General features: G+C 37.4%; 2 protein-coding genes across 2 annotated transcripts; one reads left to right on the forward strand and one right to left on the reverse strand.

Annotated features, from left to right (window-relative positions):
* Window positions 1-292: 292 nt before the first annotated feature.
* On the forward strand, window positions 293-4,090 carry LOC108680444 (nicotinamide N-methyltransferase-like). Its single transcript, XM_018169264.1, has 5 exons — window positions 293-560; window positions 1,064-1,211; window positions 2,856-2,948; window positions 3,453-3,573; window positions 3,881-4,090. Exons 1-5 carry the CDS (start codon window positions 293-295, stop codon window positions 4,088-4,090), a joined length of 840 nt encoding a protein of 279 aa, XP_018024753.1.
* A 159-nt stretch (window positions 4,091-4,249) lies between these two features.
* On the reverse strand, window positions 4,250-17,823 carry LOC108680487. The gene is made up of 3 exons (XM_018169312.1): window positions 17,756-17,823; window positions 6,132-6,295; window positions 4,250-5,734 (listed from the first exon to the last, which is right to left on the reverse strand). Exons 1-3 carry the CDS (start codon window positions 17,756-17,758, stop codon window positions 5,341-5,343), a joined length of 561 nt encoding a protein of 186 aa, XP_018024801.1. The 5' UTR covers window positions 17,759-17,823; the 3' UTR covers window positions 4,250-5,340.
* Window positions 17,824-18,443: the final 620 nt, after the last annotated feature.

The following is an 18,443-nucleotide window of genomic DNA, read 5'->3' on the forward strand; positions in this document are numbered from 1 at the left end:
GGAAAGCACTAGGTTTATTTTTAACTTTTTGTAAAATAAACGCCATCAAAATTAGTTTACAGTTCTCACCATTCCATCCTGGTCTTGCATTATCAACACGATTTTATTCAATTAAATGTACTCACCGAAACCATATAATAAATTAGGATAGATTGGCATTTGCCGAGTAAAGCCTAAGCCACACCTCTGAAGAATATTCTAACTCACTTTGACTTGACAAAATAAAATGAGTTCAGGGCGCTCAAGAAGGCATACAGTTCCCGAAAAACAGACTACTCATCCAGCAGCCACCATGACACTCGCTGGACTAGGCTCCATCATCCTGAGCAGCGCTGCAGATCCATATCGCAAAGCCATAAATAACGATGATACTGAAAACTTGGCAAACAGTATTCAGAACTTAGTAGTATCATCAAGTTCACCAGACCTCGATACTTTTGATCTGAAGAAGCTTTACTGGAACTGTTTTATTCCTTCTGAATACTATGACACCTACTACACCAACCTCGACGAGGAAGTAGCTTTTTTTCTGGATTCGTACTCGACCACAGCTTGCGCAGGTAACCTTAACTTCTGAAATCTGAGGAAATTTGAAGCAAATAAACGAATTAAAGTGCATTTTCTTATCATACAACATAATACCGAACAGTGATTCATATTCTTAATTAGTATTATTACCAACAATTGAATGCTCATTTGATTCCACGACCAGACACTGCAGTTTATGTTCCTGCATGACACTGGTGTGACGGGTCTTTCAGCAGCAGTGGAATTTTAAAACACTCCTGCTCAACTGCTCAACTTGATGATTTATGAAACTGTTGATACTTTTTCAAGAATAATTATTGTAAAGAGCAGGAACCCGGTTTGATTTATCAGACGATGTATTGTTTAATTGATGAAAATTACATGATCACCGACATACGTATCTAGACAATCATATATGCCGCCAAATCCTTGTATGAATGAGTGTAAATTCTCCGACTTAGCTTATTTTCAGAGTGCCACTGCTATCACATTGCTTCTATAGGCTTTTAGAAAGTTTCTCTCACTTTTGATGCAGTCTTACGGGCAAGCTTCCTCCCGAGGGGAGGGTCCGTGACGGTCGCGGACATCGGGTGCGGCCCGGTGCCGATCTACGCCGCGGCAGCGACCGCGCATTTGGGTGCGCCTGCCCAGATCTGTCTGGCGGATATGCTACCCCAGAACAGGTAACCTGAAACCTTGCTTAATACAATCATAGGAACATAAAATTATAAGTAATACTGTTAGTGGTACCTTCACTCGGTCATAGAAATGTGACAGTACCACTAATACTGACACTGGTAGCAAGTCTCAGGCAGTCAAAGATATTTAATGGTACCACTGACACTGACACTGCGAAGTGCATCTTCGGTCAAACATACGGATGTGAACATTCAAAGATGCTGTCATCATTAGTCAATCATAAGAATGTGAAAGTATCACTGACACTTGAAATAAATACGTGGAATCGGAAAAGTGAAAACAGATTGAGGTCAATGCGTTTCGCACCATTTAAGTACAAATATTGGCTGTGATTCTAAACTTTGAAATTGAATCTTTAGAAACACCATAATAGTTCTTGAAATACAATAATTTTGATAATTGGCGTTTACGTATCAGTAATATGACCGATCTTCAGATATCACAGTGCAATAATCGAAAGTACTCGATAATCTGAGGAGCAAGGCAATAATAATTTTACTATACCTAAAACTAACTATACGGGCCTAAACACATGGAATTCACTTACGTGTTTACACCATGTAGCTTTCGCAATCAATGTCCATGCATATGCCTCTGTTTAGTCCGATAGCATCAACATCGGTATCAGAACCATTGATGATGGCTGAAGAGCCAGTACCATAGTAAGTGAGGGATGCAATATAATTTCCCCAATTGAAGTGTTTCATTTAGGCAAATCATTCTAATTCCAGACCAAAATAAATTTTGTATTGCATCGCAAATACGATCACAGGAGCCAAAAATCTGTTGGATTTTCTTGGCCATCTTTTGCTGCATGACATTTTTTAATCAATCATATAAAAATTTTCCCGAACTGAATTTGTCTCACTAGTGCGCTTTAACAAGAAGCGTAAACGTGGGCCACAACTCTCAACTAAGCACTGGACGGGAGATTATCATGCCTCTAGCGAATTAGATTACATGGTCAAATACCTCTTTGCATGCTTGTGCAAGGTGATGGTGTTAAGCGTGATGGTGGTTATGGTTGTGGCAGTAAAGTTGAACGGTCCGCGCGTCTAAAGGCCCGTTCACACTAGGGGCAACACACGAGAATCAAGTGTCTCAAAGCGCATGCAGAGGCGCTTTGCAGCCTCTGCATGCGCTTCTTGCCCGATTGACGAGCTAGCGATTGACAGGGGCCATGCCACATGCAACACAAGCGCGGCGCTTAGTAGATAGCTGTTAAAGAATTGATATCACTTGTATGCTTAAATCGCAAATTAACTAAGAATTTAAATTAAATTAAAAATTTAAATCAAAATAAAAATCTAAATTAATTAAATACAGAAATTCAATTCGTTCTATGGTTTCAATGTATTAATTTGTGCTTCTGATTTGCGATTCTAGATTCTACGAACTGACGATGGAGGGTCTACGAAACGTTTTCTATAAAGATATGAATTTTTGTGGACTATTCTTTGCTTTTTAATTCTTAGTTAGTAGATAGCTGTCTGTGGTCTAGTAAGGTTGATTGTGTACGCTGGTCCGGCACACCAAATCGCAAATGTCGACTAACACCACTCTCGTTTGGAGTCACTCTCTAGTAGAGCGCCTAATTGATCTTTAAACAGTGTTCCCCTTTGTCACAGGGTAGCCCTGCGGTGTTGGAGAACTGGGGAGTCCACAGCTTTGGACTGGTCAACATTTTTCGAGCGCATTGCAACGGCTTACCCCTCTGGGAGGTGGGTAGGGGCTTTAGTGCGATTCTTTTAAATGACACGAATATCTATATCACTGAAATCTTGGATGCTGAACAATGGACAGTAAAAAAATCAGCTAGAATTTTTTGACGCGACACCACAACAGCAATGATAAATTCTGGAACGTTCCAGGTCCGCACAAGATCTGATATCAGCGGCACGTCTCAACATCTACGAGATCCTGCCATGCGATGTCACTCGAGATCCTCTGTTGAACTCTCATCAACGGCAAGTGCATGAATATATCAATTAAGAGGGATATGTGTCTGATCACAGCTTATACACTATAACTTGTTCGATTTAGAAATGTACTGGAGGTTTTAAGGAATACTTAAAATTAAATACTCAATCACATTCTAGTCCCAGAAAATGCGCTGAAATTAATTTGTAATCCGCATGTCATAATCATTCAGATGAACATCGAGAAAAAAATGATGGTCTTAGTGTTTAAGATTGAATAATGAATATAATTACTCTCGATATTAGGTTCGATGTGGTCATGTCAACTCTGTGCTTGGAGTTCGCAACCTCCTCGGCTGAGGAGTACCGGGGCAGCGTGGCACGTCTGGCAAGCTTTGTCGCCGATGGAGGTTTTCTTTTCATGGCAGTAAGTATTTTTATCTATAGAGAGATCAGTGTAAAATACGCAGGAAATACGTAATATAAGTTTCGACAAAAAAATGCGGATGAGTTTTCTTAGAGGATAACCGAACACATCGGTTCCCACCTAAAAAAATAGTCCGATTGACCAAATGGAAAATGGATTATAGCCCACTACATGACGGACCAACCGAAATAAGACATGTTCAGAATATTGATATCCACTAGCCACAAGTTATAGAAATAACTTAAATATTCATTTAGGAATGTGTACATTTTGTTAACTTATGATCACAGGGAACTTATGATCACAGGGAGCACTGGATAACACGCACTATGTCCTGGGCACGAGCGACTACCCTTCCGTGGCGCTCTCTGAAGACACAGTGCGGGGAGCCATTGATGACTGCCGCCTGCAGTGCCTCGAGTTCAAGACGCTGCCCCGGACCACAGACCCTAAAACTAAGCCTGCAGATCATTCTGGCGTATTTTTCGTCGTCGCTAGGAAAGTAACGCATCAATGATTCGGTACAGCCTGAAAGTTTCCATCAACTCGATCGTCGTAAGTGGAGATTACTGCATTTGGACGTATATCTAAGCTGGTGAATAAATTATCTCGACACCAAACAAGAATAGGCAGGCGCCTAACATCTGAAGACTGCCACAAGATAATGTAAACTCACTGATTTCGTCAATTATATTTGGTAAGAAAAATAAATACAACAATTTGTTCATCGTAACAACAACAATAACAAAATCGTACTCCAGTCGACTACTGCCAGAACTTCGTACTGACTTACGATCAACTGAACAATTCGTTAAGCATATAATAATTAAATATCTCTTCTATCTACGTAGTTATTCAATATTTGGTTCAGTTTCTGCAGGAGAATATGATAAAGTTTTGGTTATCTAATAATTACAGTTCACAATAAATTTACTGAACACGCCGGTAATGCCTGACTTTAAAATGAATTTCCAAGACCGGAATTTTCTTGTAAAACAATTGAATATTTTAATTATTAACAAATTTAAAAATTAATTTAAAATTTAAAGCAATTAATTTTAAGAAAGATTTGTTAGCTTATCTTAAGAACTTCGAATTTACTTTGATCCTCGTTACCGATCATTTTGATTCTAAATTAAGTTAACCTAAATTAAAGAATATACCATAAAATTGTAGCATGAAGTGCATTATTAATAATAATCAATTATAATGGCATTGCTGCCATGGAAGAAGATATTCTCGAAGTAACAACTCGAGTTTTAAAATAAATTTTCTGGAAGTCAGTATTCACTCAGTTGAGAAAAAATCAAGCTAAGAATTTGCGCTAGAACCTAAAAAAATCATGTAAAAAATTCAATAAAAGCCACAACTTGAAAGATCATTGGTCAACAAATAAAATCCCATTATCATTTGATGAACCAATTAAAGAGTATTGCGATTGATCCCCAAACAACTAAAACCACTAAATTAAAAGTTAAAAAATATTGGGAAATTTAAGTTCGTTGACGAGACATTTTTGTCCGTTCCAATAAACTCGTAGAATAGTCTACTACTGAACGATGGATTAATTATGTTTCGCCTAAATTGCTTTAAAATCACTACAAAAATATAATGATTTATCGTATCATCTGAACCAACAACATTTTTTTTAATGTACACAAATTTTGTTCACATTTTTGAAGATAGCGAGATCAAGGGAACAGTCAAATGATAGAAATGTATTGCACATAAAGTGTTCGCCATTTTTCATACCATATTATCCCTGATTTAATGGATATTATGTTCCTGAGGAGCAGAAGAGTGGTGCTGGAAGTGAGAGGATTGCTGCTGACCGACTGGAGACTGTTGACCTGCGGGGAGTTGCTTTTGCTGGGCGACTCTTCTTCCCGGACCTCCCCCTCTTCGGTTGAAGCCTTGTAACATGCTGCGCATACCTCCCATCATCTGGTCCATGAGGCGGCGAAAGCTAAAAGCAGGGCCCCCTCGGGGAGGAGGTCTTCTCACTCCCTGACCACCGAATCCAGGGGCGTTGGGGGCATCTTCGTCGAGTTGTCTGGAGGGGGCGATCTCGTTGGTGTGAATCGCTGGGTCAATCGGTGGAGAGTTGCGGGAGGCTTGGTTGGGTCGAAAATTGGAACGGCGGCTGCTACTGCCAAAAGTCCTGCGAAATGTACAATATTTAAGGATCGTCATAGCGTTTTAAGATATTTACATCAATTTTCTTCATTGTGCAAGTGCACTCAAAACACTAGCGATTAGAAAAAACTCTCTTACCATGCAAACGCCTTGGCTTAGGTCTAAAAACAGATTAAGCTGTGAAGCGAATTTGCCAAGTTTACTAATTGAGAACAATCGCATTGAGGACTGTGGTTGAAACATCAGTTTTATATCTCGGGATTTCTAGTCTCACATAATAACCACGCACCATTTCGAGTCTTTCACACATCCGATCTAATTGGACAGTTGCTCAAAATGTGGCACAAACATGAAAACATGACAAAATTATAATTGTTATTGTTGTTTAAACTTAATAACAAGTGAAAATTATCATCACAAACCTCGAAAAGCCATTTCTGAGTCTGGAAGCCACAGAAGACATATCGCCCACTGCGCTGGCCATCATGTTTTGGATTCGGGCAATACCGGGGGCGGCTCCCTGGAACTGGGCGCTCACCGCGACCAAACTGGTGGCCATCGCCACGAAAGGCAGGATGGAGATACGCTGCACAGAGAAATGCGAATTTAGAGGTAATGCTGATAGCAATTCAAAAACATTGAAGCTACAAATGAAATGTGCATTAAAAGAACAAGTTAGTCATCTCTCAGGATTTCAACTAGCAAATTTGAAGCCTGATTTCGTGGATGCCATTACATATTGATTGATTTTGATCGACTCGTCAAAGGATCAATATCACCGCAATTAATTCCAATTTCATACCTAAAAACGGAACCTAGGCCACTATGAAGCGTCACAAAACAAGAGTTGAATCCCAAATAACTGTATAATTCCACTTCTCATAGATTAAAATTATAATTAAATTTCAATTTCACTTTCAATTTACTTCCAGATTCTAAAACAATAGTGCAACAGGGTATTTTTAAAATAAACATTTATATACGATTCGATACATGCAACAATTACAATTGTTCTTTGACTGAAGATTAAATAAACCATAAAGCTGTTGCCTGTTGGACAGGGTTTAAATATCGCGCAAATATTAATATAGCGGCTCTCCAAATGACTGATCGCACGAAATAATTTTAAGAATTAATTGGTGTACCAATAAAATCCAATTGTGAAAGTTTGATGGACATTAGTTAAAGAAAAACACTATTATATAAGATAGCATTCGAAAATTTTTATCCCAATTCAAAATCCTAGCGGCCTCGCTCTTCCGTTGTCGTGAATATGAACGTTTGAAATAAATACGGAATTGCCTTTTCTGAGTAACGGCCAGGTTCATATACTATATTTGAGGACATTTATTGTTTGTTTGTTTGTTTATTTAAATCCTGCCACAATAAACATTATTATTCTCGTAGGGCGTGTTGCCACGCAATGTCGATCGTATCGGGATACCACTATCGCATCGGGATCATTACGTTTACATTCCAAATAGGGATTGGGCTGAAAAATAGAAATATAATTAAATTTCGATTTACAAAAGCAATGTTCATAATAAATAAGAAATGTCAATTTTGTGCTAAATTTCCAAAATATTTTCAGTTAAGAAAGAGTTATTTGAGAAGTAAAAGTTTGAAAGAGTAACTCATCTGAACAATCATTATTTTAATTTTAAAATCACAATGATATGAATGGTTAGAGGAAGAGCTCCTCGGATCCCATGGTTTGATTTCATCAATGAGAAGCAACCCCGGCTTTATCTGATCACTGTTATTATAAGAGAGTAATTAAAGACAGTAACAAAATATCTACATGAAAACAGGGTACATGGTATTATGGATACATTATTGCTACCGACTCTGCACGCAACATCTGGTAATATTGTCCAGAATATAATTAAATATTCATGGCTTTAACTGAAATTATTGCGGTCTTGCAACGAAAATGTTCGGAAATGAGTTATCTTATGTCACCGCTTTTACGAAGAACCAAAGAACAGAAAGTTACTTTGAGAAAACGTAAATGTCGTAAAACATTGACGATAACAATGAAACCACAGGTTTTGCTCCGTCGTGAGTGATGTGGCGCACGCGAATTACTTCTCGTCCTTAAAAAGTGTAATTCTAAAATTCTTCAACCAAAAGCTTTTCTGAATAATAGAGTTTCTAAATAATAGAAAATAATTAACAAATAGAAATTTAATTTCTAATATCAATCTCACACAAGAAGTCAGTATAAAAATGATTAATTCGAGATATTATGCTTTGCAAAAAGATGCGTACTGTTCTGACTTAACACGATTCAGTTTTTAATAACTCATTCACTTATAAAACAGACCGTAAATGTTCTTAACAAAACTCTTCCAAAATTTGCGAAATTTAAATTAAGTCTACTGAATCATTCCATCCTTCTGACTTAGAAGTTCTGATAAATAAAGAAGTTCTTATATATTATTTCCGAATGCGGAATATTTTCAACACATTTAATATGGTGATGGCGTTCAGCTTATTTCTTTTCCATACGTCATCTACAGCCTCGGTGTAGGTAAATTTAGTCGGTTTCCGGTAGAACTTCATGCCTCGATAAAGGCCACAACTGAGTAGCGGCGGCTGAGAGGTGAAGCTACTGGAAAATTTTTCATTTTAGCTCGACTTTCTCTCTGTGGCTGTCGTTGTGCATCCTCCGTTAACAGGAACGAAGAGCTTCCATGCACACCTGCACAGGCGTCCAGTTTCTCTGCAATTTGTCGGTTAGGTGACTTTCTCACTTCGACAGGTGGTCTTAAGTTCAACTTCGAGTAATATTACGTCATGAAATTTCAATGATAAGTTTCTTTAGATTTGTACATTTTTCATTGTTATATGGTTGTGTTATTCGCAATATTTAGGTCAAATTCTTAAATTAGGGATCAATATTATCAATTATATTTCGCTAGTCATTAAATCTTCCAATTTTACTTGATTTGACTTGAGTGCATTCATAAATTTTTATTTCCTGTACGTCCTATTTCATGTTTTTTATTCAGCATGAATAGTTGTTTAAAAGAAAATGAGTTACCGCTACGTACATAGCACAAACCAATAGGAGCACCACAATTTTCTGGAAAAGGAATGCTAATATATAATTTGGAGATCTTGAACTTACGATAAACATCGAGCTTAGTGAACTATTATTATATAATATATACATAATTAAATATTAAATATTATATGAACTCTATATATTGCTTGTAATGTGTTGAAAACTTAGTCGCTTAAAATAAAATAAGCTCTTGATTGATAAGCATCGAGTTGAGTGAGACAGACAATGCAGAACTGGACAAAAATGACCACTTATCATGATCAGTAGCTACATCCGTTGACGCTCGAACAAAAATCCAGAAAACTGAAGTGATAAGCTCGTCAATAAAAACCAGCGTTAATCAGCCGAGGAAAATCAATAATAATGCGCAACGAAGTTTTGAAAGCACATTTTACAACAGTGATATACATAAGTCCAGCAACAAGGAATCGTGTAGAACTCAACAAGGAACAATGCATGACCGAGCGCGATGACATGCTCGACATGCTAGCAGACAACATATGGTTCAAGTTGACAGTTATGCGAGCATGCGGCCCACTGACCAACTTCTTCATCCCCGGCCTACATCATCGGCACGGAACTCATCGCCCTGCGTTGTGCAGTCTAAAAAACTAATCCGAATTCGAGAAAAAATTACAGAGGCCGAAGAAAGAGTCCACTTTCCTTACTGTAAACAGATAGATTGCATAATAACATTACTGCCCAGACGTGAAATTGCTTATAAATTTGTACATTAAATTCCTACCTCACAAGGTCTTCGAGTCATATCACTTCTATGAGTGACCCCAATAACTCTCCGGAAAAAATGAATTTAAGATAGAACGACAAATCTACAACTCAAACGATCGGCAAGATCTACTTCTACGCTTCTAAAATCGTTACGGTCTCTCGTTTAGGACGACCCAATTTTGAAGTTTCTCATGAGTTGTGGTTAGTTTGAGAGCTTTCACTCTTTACGGCAAAGTAAAGTCCACGTCACCACGTTCGACAGCACAAGAATCGAAACATCAATAACGGAGATTTGGACGGTCAAAGTAGCAATCCTCTACATTATTTCATCATCACAAGCAACCACAATATCGTTAAGGGAAATCGCCGTGTGAACTCAAATTAAATTGCATCAATAGCAATTGTTGGCACTAACAAATGAATCTCAAGTCGAAATAGATTGATGTGAAAGCACAACTGATGAGAATGCATTATTTTCAAGTAAACCATTGTGCTGGCAATGGTATTGATTGCAATTGATTGCAAGATAGATAATTGATTGATTGCAAGATGATACAATAAATATAAAGATAGGAGCATACTAAGTACAAAGCGAATATAAAGAAGAGAAACATAAGCAATAATTGTTTATGGCTTATTGAGTAATTTGAAGATTGTTTTCCTCGATATCTTTATGACATCCGAGAGTCATTTCCATTAATAATTTTCCAGTCAGCCCAAGAGCGTTCAGCTTATGATCATTTCATAAGAGCAACGCTATCATAAATGAGCAAACATGGCTGTGCCCATGCATTTACTATGACAACGAAAATTTATTATGGTGATCAAGGAGGCGAACATCCGTGTCTGAATAGGGGCTGAATGCTTTCTCGATTTCCAGCTGGAATGAAAGTGACTATATACGTGAAATGGAATTGCAGCAACTGACACTTCCGGCTTCCAAATGCAACCAGCTTTGAACGCGGAAGAAGAAAGCAACCAAAGGGAAACGATTGTGGCAACTGAAATTGCAGACCAGAATAGACAGGTGAGTATTTTTATTAGGATCCGGCGCCCAACTCGCTTGAATGGCAATTTTGGCTACGAATGCCAACGCCATATTTTACAGTTACGATGGTCTTTGTCCTGTAATTTTAGCGGACCTTTGTTTCCGGTTGTTTGTGCACAACAATTGTTTCAGCAAGTTTGAAAAATCACTGTACCATAGAATCTAAAGATATCAAAAAGTACGAATAATTGCGCACGACACGTTCACGCATATATTTACCAACGAGTTCAATATGACATTGGGAGGCAGAGTTTAGTTTCCGCTAAACCTGTCACTGTCACCGCATCACAATGTGGGGTGCAAGGTTTCCTGTCTACGCCGATGTCGCCCAGTAAATAAGTGGGGATTAGGAAGCCTTCGGCCTTTGTTTAAAAATGAGCATTCGCAGCTATAAATATCTATACTACAGAATATTCATACTTGTACTATTAGCGGCGGGATATTCGTAGACTGACATTTCCATAACATATAATGTCTGAGAATATGTGTACAACTATAAGCTCACTCACGCTTGGTAAATAAAGATAATTGCTTTGCTCAAATACCCTTCATTGTTTTGCGAGCCCAATGGAAAATTCCCCTTTCAAAAAGGTTTAGTATGCGCTAGAATTGTACTATGTTGGTAATATGCAACAATCAAAAGATGAAGTACACTTGTGAAGAGATGCCGCCTTTTTAGCGCATTTTCTCATTTATGGAAAAAATGCACTATTGTGCTCGCCATGTCCGTCGCCATGTCCGTCCGTCCATCCGTCTGTCCGTCCGTGATTTCTAGTTTTCGTCGACGAGAAAATGCGCTCTCTGTCACTCACTGCAGTGAGTACTGAGTTATATTTTTTTAATTAGGTTGCGAAACTTAAATTTATTATTATTAAATTTTGTAAATGTTGATACTGGGTATTTTGCAAGATCGTTCAATACAGGATTTTATTGGAATTTCTCCATTGCGAGTAAGAGTTTAAAATATAATCGAAAACCGTGAAGCAATAAAATAGAGCGTAATACGTGAGCTTATTAAAAAATAATGTCATCACTGGTTAAAATTCGACAAAGACAAAAGTAAGGTATATTTCCGTTTTTCATTTATATACAAAGTAAACGGCGAAATCAAAAATACCTGAGAAATAAAATTTCACCTTGAAAATGTACGAATTATTGAAATGTATGAATGCATATGAAATACCTTTTTCCTCGTCATCGAGACTACGACCACTCGAAAATTAAAGAAAAATTGTGTTTCCCAGAATCTTTAACCCCGCAAAACGCTTCTAAAATTACAAAATATATCCAACAACGAAATGCAAGATCTGTAGACACTTGTGAGAGGTTTGAATCTCATTGTTGTCCTAGTAACGCTGAACAAGCAACGTTTTAGAAAGTTGTGCGCGATTGCATCGCAAGTCATCGCTCAGGAAAATCAACAGTAATCATGCAACCTTCATTTTAATAGGAATGACAGAGATCTTCGTGCCGCTGCAGTGAATAAGCAAATGTTTAATTGAAAAGGATTTGCAACGTGAGGTGCGCTTGTACTTACATATGCAATCACTGATTCAGGTGCGATTCTATTTACTTTGGCATATATACTAATATTCGATTCACTAGTAACAACATTATCAGAGGTCTCAGTCCAATACGAACCACTGAAATACTCATGTAGTAGGTAGTAGGTACGAGTCAAATCCCAATTATGAACTCTGAAATTCGCCATCAATTCAAAAAAACTCAGATTTAACGACTACCTTGGCTAATATCGTACCTATTACACTGAAATTATATCTTGCATGAGAGAGCATGCACTGTCAGTGATTTACTTTTTCTTGGTAAAATTTATTACGAATAGAAAAATGTCGAATTAAATTCGATAGAGTCCATGGCTTGCTACAAATACGTTTTCAAGTATAAAGTCTACATATTAGAAAGAAAATGATGGAGTTCCGAGTGTAAAAAAATAGGTGTCAGATACGTCTGTGGGATAGGGGAAAATTTAACTTTTCAAATTCAGTTTATATATTGGTAAGGCCACAGTCTTCTAGCACATTATTCGATTTACCTTGATTTAGTAACAGCGATTCAGTATAGCAAATATAGGGCGTAGGTTATCTCTAAATGAGCATTATTCGCGCATGAGTGGTTAATCTTACTTCTATATAGTGATTACGTGAATGTTTATGAACTGCGTGTGTGACACAAATGTTTCAAGATCTCAGTGTGCAAAGACCGCGTCATGCACTTGACTGACTGTTACTCGCGTGTTTGTAATTGCACTGAGAAGATTCAGCTTCATGAAACGAAAGGAAACATTGACACGAAAGCTGAACAACCACGCAGCGAGATTTCCAGGAGGCAAACGTAATGGCTGAGAAATTGTCCTAATGAAGTAAATATTCCCATAATATCGCAATAATTAGAACCCACGCAGTTGAGTTTGAAATAGCGAAATGTCTCACTATCTTCCTTACATAAAAAGAAAGTGTTAACTTGAATAAGTGCGTCACCGTCGAATATCAAAAACAGAAATTAAATTCCCTTAAATCTATGAAGAAATTATTTGAGACGGATGAAGAATGTGAAGTAAAAAATGTACGTATCAACATGAGTGAGATCAAGAAAAAATTTTAGGTGAAGGTTGAACAGAAAAACAATTAACTCGTATCAACAGTTAAGAATAACTATTGCTGGCAAACTCGAAAATAAACAATACAAACTGATATAAATGAAATGCTTTCTATCCGCTGATGCAGTTTAAAATTCTTCTGTCTATATCTCCAAAGAACTTTATTTTGGTGTAAGGTTTCAATGAAACGTATTAGTTTCAAACTCCAATGATTCAAGTACCGTTGAACGACGCACAGTATAAAAAGACTGCAGCTGTGCGCTTCACAGGCCGGTGGTATAAGGCTTATGCCTGTCATTCAAGCTATCGTGACTTAACTTTACAACCGATAACGTTTTATCAGCGTTACTGTAGGGCCTATCAACTGTTATTTCACGGTCTGATTGCTTATCGCTTTGTATCCTTAAATAAAGTACTGGTGACGACTTCCACATAACATCTGCATCGTTATCGTACATCGCTACGGTACGTGGGGTCCATGCATACACCAGGTTATTCCTTATTCGTATATACGTATAACTATGGTTTAAGGGAGGATCAAACGGCACTTTTATTTATAGATCAGACCAATTTTGATCTACATTCTCTGCAGTCTCAGAAGGAGAGTGATAAAAATTCTAATATAAGACCTTTGTGAATTTAAACCTGTTCATCCTATCTATTCATCCTATATCCATTCACTGGCGTAACGGTAAAGCCAATCACTCTTTCCAAGTGGATGCAGACATCTTCGTGCAGTTGAAGATTAGTTGCTCGTATGTCAGCGTGATACATCGCGTGCTCAACACTCGAATTAATCGTGAGGATTATAATATATGGCCAGGTTCCATGATATCATACGAGTTATCTTACGTAAACAGCAAAGTTTTACTAAAGAAAAGTAGATAGTTACATAGCGGGACTGCCTCGCCTTACCTACATAACGGCTCCGTTTAACGCAGCCTCTGAATGACAGCTAGGGGGACCAGATAGGGCACCGCGCTGATGCGGTGATTTCAGATTGTATGTGTTTCCATTATACTACAATTAAACATTAAGATTTTTTGCCCTGATTATGCGCCGTGAATTTAAAAAATTAGTGTTGTCGTCCATATCATTATAGCCTGGAGAGATGCTTTTAGATATGTTCTTTGCTTGAATGGGCCAATGTCAATTTTGTCATTATAAATTTTAACAAAAATGACATGAACGCTGCAATTAATAACTCTTGGATTTTAAAGAACGAACATCTATTTCAATGAGAGTGCATTATGAACTGGAATTTAATTTTACCCATGAGATTTTTTTCTGTAAAATAAACTAAAGAGTTAACATTACATAAATCTAAAATAAGATCTCATAGCAGTTCTAAAATACAGATAGGCTCGAGGACGACTGCGTGTGCAATTTCACGTCCATCAAGATTGATTCGTTTCCGCTAGAAGCATGCCGTAAACTCACTTTATCATTCCATGAATTCTGTTTAATCTGTTATGCAGATGTGTTGTCACATTAATTTAAATTTTAATGGAGACTCTCCAGAAGCAAAAAAATAAATAAATAGATAAGTAGCAAATGGCGAAGCTGCGATGCAAACATTATTCTGTATATATTTTAAAATACCTGGAAACTCTCTATTGTGTCCTCCGTTCAGCCTAAATCCAGATTTTAGGTTTAAAGCGGCACGTTAAATAGACACCTCGTCATACATCGCACACTCCAGAATCTTTTACTCAAAACTCGAATATAGGTTTCAATCGTGCACAGAGAGCAAGCAGCGTAGAAAATATTCAATCACTTAGTTTTATACGAAGATGTTTCGTTTTTTTTTTCAAGGAAATCATTAACAAATCTTCCATTTATCAATATAGTTATCCTATTACATGATACTTCATATACGTGGACCTGTATTTATGCGGTCGTCTTAAAATGCAACAAACTTTCAAGAAAGTGAGAAAACTTTCTCTACGCGGTGCTACGTCTAAAATACGTATGAACGAACTCCACGTGACTTTCCGCTAATGCATATTTAATGAGTCACTTAAAGACAGTGAAATTTCTCCTGCAATTATTTTTGGCGTCTGATCCTTACTTATTAGTAACCAGTACTTTCTATATGATATGAAGTTATTGCCAGGGAATATTACAAGCGAATCGATTTCGCGTCATCTAACACAACAACAGCAAATTTTAGCAGCGAATGATAATTAAAATCTCTCTGAAAATACCTAGCATTATCAACCAATTTTATTTCGCGTGAAGCATTTCGTGCATTCATCATCAATTAAATCACATCCAATACACTAGATTATAATTAGGAAGAATTGGGCTCAGATAATATAGCCACTAACCAAATTTGAAGTTAGAAACAAACTTGGCTGACCGTATTGGCTGTTGCACATCTGATGATTTCCTAGAAAAATGAGCGGCCTCAATAGTAGCAAGTGCTACCGCACACGATTTGTCAAACTTAGATGCATACGTTTGAGAAGTCGGTGAATAATTGCGACAACAATGGTTCATCCACATTTACGACAATGGTTCATCCACATTTACGACAATGGTTCATCCACCTTTACGACAATGGTTCATCCACCTTTACGACAATGGTTCATCCACATTTACGACAATGGTTCATCTACATTTAGCGCCAAGCAGACAGCTGGCTAGTGTTGGCTAATGCGAGAAACTGTGCAGGTGTTCAATTCGAACAGAATTAATTTTGCTTTCTCTGTTATGTAATAATTGTGCTACGGAGGAATGAACTTTCTTCTCATTCAAGGATGAGCGACATCACGCAAGCCTATACAGAAGGCACTGATATACTGTAACTGGCAGCTTCATAATAATATTGCTGTGGCTACCGTGCATTTGGTAACTCGGTTACACGACGTTTTATCTTCACTCCTTATCCGAGCGTATGAGCTAAACTTTAATAACCATAAGAGAAAGAGTGATTATTTCATTCATTTAAACCGTAGTTGTGTTATAAGATCAGATGAAGACAGATTACGTCTAAAAACGCATGTTGTACAACCGAAAAAAGTTAGAATATCGAACTTTTTATGATATAAAACGTGTTAAGTTAAATTTAAATTGTATTTTGTTAAACGGATAACATTGCCTGCCGCGAACAATGATGCCTAATATTATGAAGCATCGGATTATAATTGTAAATATAAATAAATAATAAATTATAACACAAGTAAATGAAATAAAGTTTTCTAGCCGATTATCAATCTTAACATCACTTGAAATTGTTTATAAAAGCTTCGGCAGTGAACTTTTCGATAATTGCCCCAGGAGGAACAAAGTCGTTGCAACTCTCAGTGCTCTCTCAATGCTACGTTGTCAGGGAAAGCTAAATAGAACAGTCAGACAGACAGCTTCTCGCTCACGCTTTCACACTAACAACGTCGACTGCACCACGCATATGTGACGGTTTCATTCACATGTAGCAGTGAAATGATATGGTCTTCAGTATAAGGTAGATTACGAGCAGCTTATGGCATATTTAGTTATTATAGTACAACAAATAAAAGAGCTAAGAAGTCGACAGGGGTAGGAAAAGGCGATTCATTATAACAAAAGCCATAAACGGAGTAATTTAGACAACACCACAAAGAAAAATGAAAGCTGTTGACTGGCAGAAAGAAAGCGGCACACATGAAATTAAACTAAAATGCGCGTTAATTATAATTAAACTTAAATGCACAATAAATAACTTGAAACTAACGCGCGCAAAGTACATGCGTGTCGATAGTGACTCGCATCTTCAGCATCTCCCGTCGAGGGATCCGGTCCGTGCATGTCCAAGCTGATCTGCGCGCGCAGTGCAAACGTTTCGTTGCGGTACTCCACTGCACCATAGAGTGACTAATCATTCTCGTAGAGGAAAATTATACCGACAATAGGAGCGTGACCACATGATCGAAACTGAATACAATACGTCTTTGGATTCCGATACTTGCAAGTTAATGATGTCCGTGATTTATTTATTGTCTGTGTTGAATGTTCAAGTATTAATTGCAATATACTTAGTTAGCTTTTTCATAGTTTTCTTTCTAAAGAAGCACTAGTAACTAGGCATTAGATACTGGTCCAGTTGTAAGACTGCCGGACGTGCCGGTTATTTAAACAAACCTGACATAATTAGCTTTATACAGACAAAATTTTGGACTGTTGAAAACTCTTTGGTATTCAGTGAAATCGTTAAAGTTTAACCTCTATTCTGGCCGATTGACTTGTCACGATTTAGCATCAGTCGAACATGGCCTCTAGCTGCTCGTTCCCTTGCAACACCGGTATTTGTATGCTACAAATTTATCGTGTTTCTCGATAAACCTAAATCACGCACGGTAGCTTTCACTCAAAAAGATATTTTATGAATTCAAGACGTAGAAGTTTGAGTGAAGCATTTTGACACTGTTATTTTATAGTGTTTATATTTGCAACTTTTCACAAAAACGATATATGAATAGCTACCAAATATCACTTACGCTTACTGCACTTTCGCAGTGATTTATTTTTCAAATAAGCAAGCTAACATCATGCCCATAAAATCCAATAATTAATGCTAAAATATTTCCAATGACCAGCTTACCATGATAATAGATGAGACAATGCCGACAATGTGAAACTGTTACAATCCACACCTCACCGCTTCAAACGTTAAACTCGCAATGAGACTCGGCGAGAGCAGTCGCTCGTTTTTATAGCGGCAAGCGTTCATCGAGAAGCCACCGTGTCCGAGTGCGGACGTGCGGGTTGAGCTCCGGATGATATTGTGTTATCATCCAACTGTTGCACTGTTGGATGATATTGTGTGCTCTTAAATAAGAAGGCAGTTATTTCTCCATAGTCTGATTGGTCTGGCAGTGCTGCATCTTAATAATAGTAAACTAGGGTGAAGTTTCGATGCTTTTTTTCTTGAAGGGGGGATGGTTATTGATTGATTCCCAAGCTGTCATTACAGAGTAATGCAATTATAATGCTTCATGATAGCTACTAGCTTTCATAAGTGCGATATAATTGAATAGATATTTTAGTTGTAATTCACAGACGTCTGGATAATGTAAACAAGCTCACAGAACAAAAAACTTCAAATGAGTAAATTGTTTTCTTATAGGATGGTAAGGGCGTATATAAATAAATGAACCTATTTTAAAATACAAAGATAAATATTTTTGATCGACGCATGATAGTTTTTACCTTTACCTTCAACGTAGCCGAATTTTTTCTTCGTGAACTTAAATTTCCTAGAAGAGAAACGAATAATTTCTTTCGCAGGA

Source organism: Hyalella azteca, unplaced genomic scaffold, assembly GCF_000764305.2.
Source record: "Hyalella azteca isolate HAZT.00-mixed unplaced genomic scaffold, Hazt_2.0.2 contig16847, whole genome shotgun sequence".
Taxonomy (NCBI): Eukaryota; Metazoa; Arthropoda; class Malacostraca; order Amphipoda; family Hyalellidae; genus Hyalella; species Hyalella azteca.